This window comes from Sceloporus occidentalis, unplaced genomic scaffold (genome assembly GCF_023333645.1).
Source record: "Sceloporus occidentalis isolate IW3139 unplaced genomic scaffold, rSceOcc1.0.p SCAF_6, whole genome shotgun sequence".
Lineage (NCBI taxonomy): Eukaryota > Metazoa > Chordata > Lepidosauria > Squamata > Phrynosomatidae > Sceloporus > Sceloporus occidentalis.
In genome coordinates, this window is record NW_028316986.1 from 43,882,881 (window position 1) to 43,895,454 (window position 12,574).

The window sequence follows — 12,574 nt, forward strand, 5'->3', positions numbered from 1 at the left end:
CCACATTAAAATGTATAGATCACAGCAAACTTCATTCCCTTAAACCCTGATATCACTTTTTTTAAACAACATACATCAAGAAGGAAGAGCTACAAAAATAAAGTTAATTGGAAATCACAAAGAGGAACTACTCAATTTAATTTCGTTTCAGGTTCCCCTGCAAGGGCAAAACTTTTGTAATCCACAGATGGCCTCACACCTCAATAGATGTCCCTCCTTTCCTAAATTTCTTTCTCAAGGTTTCTTACTCTGCTACATTCCTTTTAGATGGTGGGATGAGATGAACTGGGAGGTCACTGGGGAGCTCATGGCCTTCTAACTTGACTTTTACAAGATGATTAGCCAAAGCAAACTCTTCATCATCCAGCATCCCATCCTTATCAATATCAGAGAGTTTCCATATTTTGCCTAACACTGTGTTAGGAAGCTTGGATTTCACTAGCTCCTTCTTAGCATTAGCACCAGTTATTTTCCCATCAATGGGTGACAGCGTGTAGAAGATCTCATCATACATGGGCTTATCTCTGGCTACCACCCAGTCTGCATCATCAATTCCTTCTCCTGCTCCTTCACCATAGCCATGTCCAAATGGGCCCTGAAGTGTCCCTTCGAAAGCTCCACCTTTCACCATTTGGATAGGCCTGCGGGATTCCTCCTGGCGCACCAGCATCATGAGCTGTGCAATGTCATTGGCCAGCATATCATCTACAGCATCCAGTAACTTGGTTTTTATAGGTTGGAATTTGCTGAAATCTTGAGCCTGCAGCAACTCCTGAAAGGCACACAAAACAGAAGGAGGCATACATTTTGATATTTATTTGTTATTTAGTGCAGGGGTGGCCTTGGAGGGATGGAAGTTTCCCTGCAAAATAGGGGAAAAAAACTCCCCCTTCTAGGGGGCATGGTGATACCTTTGGCGGCCTTCCTTGGCCTCTAGAAGGCATTGGGGGGGGGCATTTTGAGGCAAACAAAGTTTTCTTTGTAGGTGTAGGACAACATTTTGTAAAATTTTATTTTGAACTAGACATGGTGAAAATGCCCTCCACAACTTCTAAAGATCATTTTTGGGCATTGTGTGGTTTTTTTCTTTTTCTTTTTTTTTTTTTTGGTGGGTACACACATGTGTGCGCACACACACACACACACACAAAGAGAAAGAGAGAGAGAGAGACTGCCACACTTTGCCAACCCCTGATTTAGTGTAACAGAGGTAGCCCCAACAACAGTCCAAGAGTCTGCATACACAGTCACTTTACAACTATGAACCTCAATTTGCAAGTCCCCTTAGTCAGCAAGCAAGGATCAGTCCACAGGCTGAAGCCATAGCTGCTATAATTTCATTGTACTCCTGGGGCTGTGTGCATGAAAGCTAATTCTCTCTCTCACTCTCCTTTGTTCCACTTACAGTGTGCACTACTGTCACATGTATTTATTATTTATTCATTTATTTATTGCACTTATATCCCAGCTTTCTCCCAGATGGGTTCCAAGTCAGCTTACAACAGGTAAAAGAACCAGGCAGAGCCAGGGTGATGTAGTAGTGATTTGTGTGCTGAACTAGTACTCTAGGAGACTAGTGTTCAAATCCCTACTCCACCATGAAAAACAAGTGGGGAATATTACCAGAACAAAGTGAGCTTATTGTTGTGAATGTAACCTTGGCTGCTTCTGCACTGCCGAATTAATGCAGTTTGACACCACTTTGTCTGCCAGGGCTCAGTGTTATGAAAGCCAGGGATTTGTAGTTTGTTGTGGCACCAGAGCTCTCTGACAGAGAAGGCTAAATATCTCACATAATTACAAATCCGAGAATTCCATAGCATTGAGCCATATCAGTTAAAGTTGCAGATGCAGCGCTTGGTTCCTGTTTGTCTTGGATATGTTTCAGTTTGTGAAGCCTGGGAATGTGGACAAGATCTTTAGAGATATGAGAAACATACATGAATACTGGACCTGTGCCCTTCCTGGCTTATAAAACCAGCTGGAAGGGAAATAAATGGGTAAGGGGTTATGGTAAGGTCAGGACTTTACTGAAAAAGTCCACCTTGAACTGAACCATATTAAACAATCACTACCCAGTCTCCAATATCCCTTTTTTTTGAAAAAGGGTCTGGAACATATCATGGCCTCCTACTTCCTGGGGTGTTAGCTTTGCCTATTCCTTAACATGTGAGATCTGGCCATGTAACACACTCTACATGGGGATGCCTTTGAAAACTGCTCAGAAACCCCAGCAGGCTGAAAATACTGCATCTAGACTGCTGACCAGGGTCAGTTATAGATAGCCTATAAGCCCCTTGTTGAAACAGCTTCACTGGCTATTGGTCTGTTTCTAGACCAGCAGTTCTCAACCTGTGGGTCACAACCACTTCACAGGGGTCGCCTAAGATCATCGGAAAACCCTAGGGGGGCTTGGTTGGCCTTCTGCCTTTAACTGGTTGGAACAGAAAAATGTGCAATGGACATGCTGTTGTTTTTAAAAAAAATGTAATATATGCTTAATATACTTTTAATTGTTTTAAATTAATTTTAAGTGGATTGACTCATGCTTTTTGAACTTTTGTATTGTGTAGTATTTTAGCTATTTTGTTTTAACTTATATTGTAAGGCACTTTGGGTCCCATGTTATGACAAAAGCAGGATATAAATCAAATGAAGGAGTGAATGAATGAATTCTTCAGGCATTCATTCTAAACTAAAATTTTCTAGGAGAGACACCAGCAGCATCAAGGTTATTCATTGTGATAGAAAGAGAACAGCCAGAATCCTTTTGGTGAGTCATGAATGTGTAACTACTCCAGATAAGCAGATAGCACAGTGAATTCTAACCTGGCCCCCTCCCAATCTTCACTTACTGGGACACAGTCACTGCAATTGATGGGGATCCATTTCCCCTCTCACTTGGGAAGCAGCTGATTGATATTCCCACCTCCCCCCCCAGTAAGTGATCTGCATTGTAAGAAGCAGAAGAGGTGGGTCCCTGTTGCAATTCCCCTTTATGGTGGAGATTGGTCTTGCAAGAGGGTGGGTGGGAATATCAGTCAGCTGATTCCCGAGCAACAGGAGAATGGACCCCCATTGATAAAAATAATATTCTGTGTTTTCCCAATAGGGAATCAAGGCGGATTAGAACAGGTATTAAAACATCAAATATAAAATGATAAAAATGATAAACTTTAGGTTACACACTCATAACTCTCCAACAGGATTCTGGGCAGTGTTTTTTCTTCCATCATCTCCATTCTCAGATGCTCTATGATTTCTCACACTTACCTGCATCTTTTTCAGATTAGGAAAATCTCCTGGTGAAATTTGATGCTCCCGCTCAATCCGTCCATAGATCACTCCCAAATTGTTCACAAGTTCTTTCTTCTTATGGTCTTTACCAAACACTGATGGCATTTCCTTCTTAAGTGAGCTAATGATGTAAGCATGAACCTAAGGGCATCACAAAAGTTAGTGTGTGTGTTTGTATGTATATCTTTGCACCAAAGAGCAGCAATATGCTATCCAGAACATGCATCCATAAATCTGATGATATACACTTTACTCTCATTTTCTATTGTGTGTGCATGTGCGTGTGTGTATTCTCCTTTTCTGCAGCATGTTACTTTTAACATTCTTGCTTAATTTATCATCTCTGTAAGTCTGGGTTGAAAGACTGTAATGTGTTTAACGCCAGACAGAAAGCTTCATGTTTGAACAAGGTGTACACATTAGAGAACTGCAAGTTATCAGCTCCATGCCAATCCTGTTTTTTGAAAAAAGGAGGAAAAAAACCTTTAAAACAACAGATTTGATGTTGAGTGCCTTAAAGTCATTTCTGATATATGGAGACCCTAAGGCAAACTTATGGATTTTCTTGGCAAGATTTGTTCAGGAGAGGTTTGCTATTGCCTTCCTTTGAGGCCAAGAGCATGTGACCTGCCCAAGGTGACCCAGTGGGTTTTATGGCTGAGCTGGGAATTTAACCCTGATCTCCAGAGTCATAGTTCAACACTGAAACCACTATGCCATGCCGATTCTTAAGAATAACAAAATCAACAAAAATAAGGTAAACAAACAACCTATTACATCTGAGAGCCAGCATGAAAATGGGATATTTGTCAGAACAGGATTGGGTGCTTTAGACTTGAATCTCTACTCAGTTGTGAGGATCACTAGGTTTCTTTGGACAGTCATACCTTCTCAGACCCTTGCCTTGAAAAAAATCTATTCATATAATCAAATCTCACACCTATCCCCCCCCCCCCCCCCGAGAATAAAACTATTACTTAGGAAGTTGTTTCTATTTTTAGTCCCCATCCCAGAGAGGTTCAAGACACTTCTGGACTGACTCTTCTTTTTAAAACCCAATAATTATCAGTAAAATATGAGAAAAGTCCTATTGGGTTTCTTATTTTATTTATTTATTTATTTATTTTTATCCCACCTTTCTCCCAGGACAGGACCCAAGGTGCCAATAATTCCATGGGTGAGAGCTGGCTAAAGTGTACCCCAATGCCCTCAATGTACCCCCAATGGTCCCTCATTTTTTGTTGCTTTGGGTTTTAAAATCTCCTTGCATCCTCTATGTCAGGGGTAGGCAACCTTTTTGAGCCGGGGGCCGGGTTGCTATACCTCAAGACAACTGTGGGAGTTGAAGCCGGGGAGGTGGAGCTTCCACCCTCTGGGGGCGGGGCCATGTGCCGGGGGTGGAGCTTCCACCTTCCGGAGGCGGAGGCGCATGCCGGGGGCGGAACTTCCACCGAAGCCCCGTGGGGAGGAGGAGGCGTGTGACCACCCTCTCCTCCTCTGTCCCGTCCTTCGGCCGAATGGGCTCCAAGGGGCCCTTTCGGCTGAAGGGGAGGGAGGCCAAAGGGAAGGGCTTGGGCACCTGTCCCAGGCCCTTCCCTTTGGCCGAAAGGGCTCCAAGGGGCCCTTTCGGCTGAAGGGGAGGGAGGCTGAAGGGAAGGGCTTGGGCACCCGTCGCAGGCCTTTCCCTTCGGCTCTTCCCTTTGGCTGAAAGTGCTCCAAGGGCCGTGGAGGAGCCCAGGAGGCGTCAGGCCACGTCCGCGGGCCCCTTCGCAGCCCATGTGGCCCCAGGCCTCCCTCCGGAGGGAGGCCTGGGGCCGCAAGGGCCGAATGGAGCCTGCGGAAACGGCCTGCCACCTCCGTGGGCTCCCCCCAGGGCCCTTGCGGCCCCAGGCCTCTCCCTCTGGAGGGAGGCCTGGAGCCGCACGGGCAGAGAAGGGGCCCACGGAAGTGGTCTGCCGCCCCGACGGGCTCCCCCCAGGGCCCTTGTGGCCCCAGGCCTCTCCCTCCGGAGGCCCTTGCGGCCCCAGGCCTCCCTCCAGAGGGAGAGGCCTGGGGCCGCAAGGGCCCTGGGGGAGCCTGCGGAGGCGGCAGGCCGCTTCCGCGAGCTCCATTTCGGCCCTTACAGCCCCAGGCCTCCCTCCAGAGGGAGAGGCCTGGGGCTGCATGGGCCGAGAAGGACCCCATGGAAGTCCTCCTCCTCCTCCTCCTCCTCCCGGGCAGCGCACTCAAGAGGAGCCCGTCCCCTTTGGCCAGCTGGCCAATGGCCGGCTGGCCAAAGGGGATGAGCTCCTCCATCCTAGCCCCGTGCACTGCCCAGGAGGAGGAGGAGGAGGAGAAGGAGGAGGAGGTGGCCTTGGCGGCGGCAGCAGCAGCAACAGGACCGGGCTGGGGCTGGTCCTGCTGTCTCTGCGGGCTGCATACGGCCTGCAGGCCGGGGGTTGCCGACCCCTGATTTATAAACTAGGATCCCATTATCGTGATTTCTGCTAATTTCTCCATATTAGGACTAAGCTATTGTACAAGAAAGTACAATTAACAGGTTTCAATATGCTTTAAGTTGTTTAATTGTTTTAATTGTCCTTTTGTGTTTGATTACAAAAATATATACTTATTTAAGAATTTTTAAAATTGTGCTTTCCTTTGTAAAAAATAAAAAAAGTTTTGCAATAGTAAAAGCCAATAAAATTCAATAACATTGATGAATGCATTAACAAAACAATAACAAATCAGTAAAATATTTGATTAAAATCCTCAGGAGTGATGGCAATGTTAAAGGTTAGGAAGATAGTTGATGGTTTTATTAATTTATTTAATATCCTGCTTTTCTCTGATAAAAGACCAAAAACAGCTCACACCCTACCTTAAAAAAATACTGCTAAAACATCCTGAAATATATTTTAAAAGCATTAAATACAAATCACTTAAAATATTTGTTTTAAACAATTGAAAAGACATCAAAATTTGTCCATTGCACTATCCCAACTGGTTAAAAATGGAAAGCCTGTTTAAGTAGGTCTTAGCCTGATGACAAAAGGCCTTAGGCTGATGACAAACGGCAGAGAGAGAACCACCCAAGCAATCAATTCTGCACTGGGCACCATATGATCGAAATGGGAAGATCATTCCACATGGTGAGTGTTGCAACAAAGAAGGCCCCACTTGTACCAAAACCAAATGAACCTCATTTGACTGAAGTACAGTAAGTAGAACTACCTCCTTGGAACACAATGTCCTTTAAACAGCAAGATTAGCCCTTCAGGGTAGCCACCAGTCCTCACCTTAGCCAGCCGTGCCCGTTTAATAAGATCGTTCAATTTCCGAAGGGCTGCATTGCGAGGCAAGCTTTGGATGTCTCTGAAGAGGTCTTGCTCCTCAGCCTCAAAGAGCTTCCGATTATCTGGGATAAGCAGTGGGTGTGACCAGAAGGAACTGATGTAGACCCTGACCACCTCAGGGGTGTTGACAATCTTCCCCAGAGACCACATGAGAGCACCATAAACCCTCATAAGCTGCTGGGTCTCAATCTGGTCTGCTTTGTTAAGTACAACCCTCATTTTATCCTCATGGTTTTTCAAGGCTTTGATGACATCTGAGAATTCATCTGAGATGTCTAGCTTGTGGGCATCAAAGAGAAGAATGATGCGGTCAACCCTCTCTGCAAACCATTCTAGGACAGCAGCAAAATCATAGCCTATTGGGAAAAGAAAGAAGAGATTCCCATAACAAAGAGTCAATGCCCATATGATATATATTCACACATGCTCATCAAACCAAAAATATTAAAATATTGTAGAGTGGAGAAAACATAACCAAGTGTTCTGTGCAACCATTATAAGTCTTGCTATCTTCATAGAGACATTGGAGATGATCACACAGGAGGCAAGCATCCACCCCATTGTGTTAATCATGTTAATACCAAATGACAGGTCCATTACTGTTTACAAATGGGAGAAGAATGGGAGAAGTGCATGGGGTATGATAATCTTCCCCACTGATTGCATGATTAACATGATTTAATGACAGGAGAAGGATGCTTGCCTCCTCTGTGTGATAATCTCCATTATTTATATTGTTATGATGTTCTGTGGGCACAGAACCAAATGCTGCTACCCTGTTGTGGCTCTTTGAACACAGAAGACACCATTGAAGGTCCTCTGGGTCCGCCTTCCACTCCTGCTGAACTGGATGGGATCCCTTGAGACCACCTTTCCAAACAGCTGCCACCAACTGGTGAATTACCCCCCCCCCCCCCGTCTTAGCAGTACACCATGATTTTGCTAAGTAATTCCCCATATACTTTCCCTTGCCAACTTAAGAAAGAACTAGCTGAGTTAAGGCAAATGAAAAAGGAGTGTGAGAGAGGCAAGGTACTTTAAAGAAAAGCTTTATTCTACCTAAGGAGTTCCTGAGCAAAAGGCATCACTACATGTAGGACCACTTGTCCCACAGGCACAACAGAAATGTAAGTTACAGAATGCAGTCATTTCAGCCAAGCCAGTAAAATAAACCAAAAATCTAACACCACTAACTAGTACAGAGTCCTAACCTTACTTACAGCTCAGATGGGATTTGTAGTCCTTGATGTTTCTGAACAGCTGGGAGCCTGGACTCCATTGTCCAGCTCTACCAGCCCCGTATGGTCTACCTCAGGGCAGACAGCCTCAAAGGCAGACAAAGGCAAAACTCAACCCTCATGTTGCAAGGAGGCTTTTAAAGGTTTCTCTTTCGGGACCATCTCGAAGGTTTGTGCTTCTCTCCCAGCTCCCCTATTCCATTGGTCAGTCTTTAAATCATTATAGTTAATCAGTAATCTTGCACCATTTGCAAAATAATGCTTATGCTAAGGTACCCTTCCTCAGTTTGGTAATTAAAGCAATGGCACTGTGTTAAATAGTTTGAAGTAGCTGGGTTAGTTCAGAGTGAGGCAATAGGCACATAGATAGTCCCTTAGTGTTACTTCTTTCTCTTCTACATCTATGTGGAGATGGCTATGCTTATAATTTGTTATGTTCCTCCTTTTCTGGGGTTGCATTCTGCTTCTTTTTCTCCTAATCTGAGGGAGGCAGGTAACACCTGAAGTCCCTGTAATGCAGGGATGGGCAACAGAACTCAGGGCTGGGCCATTTTTATTTACTTTGCAAACTTGATGGGTAGGACGGGAACATTTCAGCATGCTTGAAGTGGTGCGATTTTACTTCTGGCTGCCATTTTGGCTAATCCCCCCCCCCCCTTCTGGTTTGGGAAGGTTTGAATGAAGATTTGCTTTAGATCCTTTGTTATGTGCCTCTAAGTTTTACCCTTGACTTATCCATGGCTCATATCATAATCCATAATTTTGGCCTCAGTACCTGCCCTTGATTTATACATGAGGTAGACTTAATGCACTGTGTGTGAATGGATTTCTTGAAACAATAGTCTTTCCTTTTTAATGGACTACAGACATCCAAGCTTTTCAACAGTAAAAAATTCACAATACTAGCTTAGGTTTTTTGTGAGTTTTTCTGGGCTATGTGGCCATATTCTAGAAGAGTTTCTTCCTGATGTTTCACCAGCATCTGTGGCTGGCATCCTCAGAAGATGCCAGCCACAGATGCTGGCGAAACGTCAGGAAAAAAATGTTCTAGAACATGGCCACATAGCCCAGAAAAAACCACAAAAAACTATGGATGCTGGCCATGAAAGCCTTTGAATACTAGCTTACTTTACTCTACTGGTATATATTCCAAATAGTCTTATGATGTCCTCTTGCTGTCTTATATTACAAATTCTATTATTGCCAGCCAGCATTTTTTGCATAGTGGGGAATGTTGTTCTACTGAGTTCTATTTCAATGTTGTATACGGGGGACGTTACATGCAGGGTGTTATTTGATTATGTCCCTAGAGCTGGCTGACACCAGCTCTATATTTCATACCAGTCTATTTTTGTGATGGAAAGGAATCCCACTGTACTACCCTAGAAAAGTGTGTGTAACCAGGCTAATCAGGAACTTCTGCTCCAGACGAATGGCTCTTTGTTTCCCTTTTTCCAAAATTTAAACAAACATAGAGCAAAAGGGACACAGTGTGAACATTCTGCCTAACATAAGCATTTCCAAAGCAAGTGACTTTCCACAGCAGTGCATTTGTACTCTTTCAGGAGCCAAGAAAGATGTGCCTGTGTCAGACTTCCAGTACTAACATTTTACCAAGACAAAGCAATGCAGAAGACATTCCAGAATGGACTGATTCAAACATGACTGAGTAGAGTAATTTCAGTCATGCATAGATAGGGAAATAATTATACAAGAAGAGAGTTATGTTTCAATGTTTTCCAATGATCACGTTAGTATTTTAAAAGCCTGTTTCCAGAAAATAAACTTCTTTCCTGATCCCACCTTTTGATTCCTATTACTCTGTTAGTTTTGCAGCCATGCCACCCATTCTAGGCCAGATTTGGGTGTATATGTTATACCTTTCAAGTATTCCCCAGATATCCCCCCCTCCCCAAGTAATGCTTAGAGGCCAAGTTGGGAAGAGTACCCATATTTTTGGCATTTACAGCTAAATCACTGATTGAAGAACTGGTCCTAAAAGATATTCTGTCAAAACGATTCAGTGCTGAAGTAAACACTGTTTCTCTTATTGGCTATACTGTCCAGCTAAATGGCTACATAGGCATAAGAGGCCAGCATGCAGCCTTTGGTGTGACCAATATTGATATTAATATTGAGATTAAAATTCACTAATAATTATATGGCTATGACCAAGTAGACGCAGTCTATGAAAGCTTATGATACAAACTTCTTTCTCTTATTTAGTCTCAAAAAAGTGCTACAAGATTCTTTTGCATTCTGATCCACAAACACGGCTATGTCTTTGAATAATCAATATATGAGTCATCTAGTCTGCAAAGTTTTTTATGCGATATCTTACAATTTTTTGCAACATTATTAACATTATTAGCAAAGTCTAAAAGTATGATTTTTGCAGTATTAATAGCAAAGTCTCATATTACAAAATATTCATGCAACTAATTTACTGTGCACTTTCATACAGTCATGCTATCACAGGATTTCCTTGGCAAGATTTGTTCAGAGTTTTTGCCTTTGCCTTTCTCTGAAGTGGAGAGTGTGATTTGCTCAAGGTCTGGAATAGTTTGCATAAAAAGCTCACTGAGTTGGATCTCTTGCACATCCCTGAATGCAGCCAATGCTTGTGATCAAATCCATAGAATTCTACAAATATGTCCAGCATAGAAATATCTGAGAACCAGTGTGATGTAGTGATTTGAGCATTGGACTATGACTCTGGTGACTAGGGTTCAAATTACTGCTTAGCCATGAAAATCCTCTGGATGACCTTGGTCAAGTCACATTCTCTCAGCCTCAGACAGAGGAAAAGCAACCCCCCCCAAACAAATATTGCTAAGAAAGCCCCGTAATTGGATCACCTTAGGGTTGCCATAAGTTGGAAACAACAATAACAAAATAAATAGCTTCTGAGGGAGAGAGGGGGTGGGCCAATCCCACCAGGCGTCCCCAAAGGAACTGAGCCCTTTCCAGAAGGCTTCTGGCTCCATCCTCCACTCCCTTCCCCTTTTGTGTCATGTCTTCTTAGATTGTAAGCCTGAGGGCAGGGAACCATCTAAGTAAAAGATTGTATGTACAGTGCTGTGTAAATTTACAGCGCTATATAAATAAAGCTTAATAATAATAATAATAAAATAGCTATTTGGTAGACTTCAAAGATATAGCTGTGTTAGTCTGTAGAAACAGTATGTAGAGAGATCTTGTAGCACCTCTGAGACTAACTGAAAGTCCAAAAGTATCTGAGGAAGTAGACTGAAGTCTACAACAGCTCATGCTGCCAACTTGTTTCTTTCAGTTAGTTTCAAAGGTGCTACAAGATCTCTCTACATACAAATAGCTATTTGATTTGATTTACATTTTGAAACAAGTCTTCAAGACTTAAACTATGTACCCATGTTTCATGACAGGAAATTGTTCCTTGACTTTACCTCGGCTGATTCTTTGTTTCTCCCCAGAAAGGATTCCTGGAGTATCAATAATACTGATGCTTTCCAGTACTGGGTTCGGCAGCTGAGCACATACAAATCTACAGAGAAAACAAAGGACATGACAAAATTTCACAGCCAAGTAAAGAAAGGGGGAAAGAATGGATAATATTTAGAGTAAGAATTAATCTGTCTCCTTTAATTCTTTTTGGAAATCTCTACTGAACTATAATTCCAACAATCCTACAACCAGTATGGCCATGCCAACTATGGGATCTGAGAACCAGACTCCAAAGAGTAACACTTCCAAACTCTGGAAATAGCTGGAAAATGTCCAGGGTATCTCATCATGGGAGTTAGCCAGTCATGAAGAGGTGTTGTAGGCCAGAAACTATGGCTGGCATTCTATTAGGGACATACAGTGGGGCCTTAGTATCCACTGGTGAAGGACACCCCACCCCACCCCCGTGGACATCTATAGCTGTTCAAGTCCCATTATATTCAATAGGGCAGTAAAATGGAGTCCCTTATATAAAATCACAAAATCAACATTTGCTTTCTGGAATTTTGTTTTTGATTTTTTTCAGACCACAAATGGTTGAATCGGTGGAGGCAGAATCAATGGATACAGAGATCCAACTGTACACGTTTCCCTTCTGTGTATGTTCCTTTTTTGGGTACTGTGGAGGTTGCTGTTCTCTTTCTCTCTCTCCAGTGCCCAACTTTCTTGCACTGCAACCACTACAGTGCCTTATGAGAAGCAGGTAGCATGAGACAAATGTCTGGCTCCATCTCTGTAATCAGAGGCAAAATGATTACATCAGCACTGAGATTTGGGGAGGAACCCAGCAGATCTCGGTGCTGTTGTAATAGTATTGCATCCGGCTATGGGGGTGTAGCCAGATGCTTCTCTAATCCTGCCCCCTCCCCAAAAGGCACAGCATCATTGTGCAATGGGGTTTGGAGACAGTATGGTAAATTGGGGGGAGAGGTATATGCTTCAACATAGTGTAGGTCCATATGTGGAACTATTATGCTACTCTGAACTGAACTGTATAGGATTGTAGCCACTGTGTGCACCCACACCTGTCTCCTCACTTAGTGAGTGTCACTAAGTTGGGCTCTCAATATAAAAGCAAGGCAACAGAACAATTCTATCTTCCTTTGCTTGGAGCATAATATCATGAATATTTTGGAAAGAGTGTAACAATTATTTAGTTGTTCAAAACAAATATTAAATATAGGCCTCATGCCAAGGACATGAGAATCCCACCCTCCATCC

General features: G+C 43.3%; 1 protein-coding gene across 1 annotated transcript in view; it reads right to left on the minus strand.

Moving 5' to 3' along the window:
- Positions 1-244: 244 nt before the first annotated feature.
- LOC149310682 (EH domain-containing protein 3-like) overlaps positions 245-12,574 on the minus strand; it is a 30,541-nt gene continuing 18,211 nt past the window's right edge. Inside the window, exons 3-6 of the mRNA XM_089528347.1 lie at positions 11,296-11,393; positions 6,576-6,988; positions 3,274-3,438; positions 245-772 (exon numbers count right to left, since the gene is read on the minus strand). Coding sequence (XP_089384473.1) covers positions 245-772; positions 3,274-3,438; positions 6,576-6,988; positions 11,296-11,393 — 1,204 coding nt within the window. The remainder of the gene's footprint in view (positions 773-3,273; positions 3,439-6,575; positions 6,989-11,295; positions 11,394-12,574) is intronic.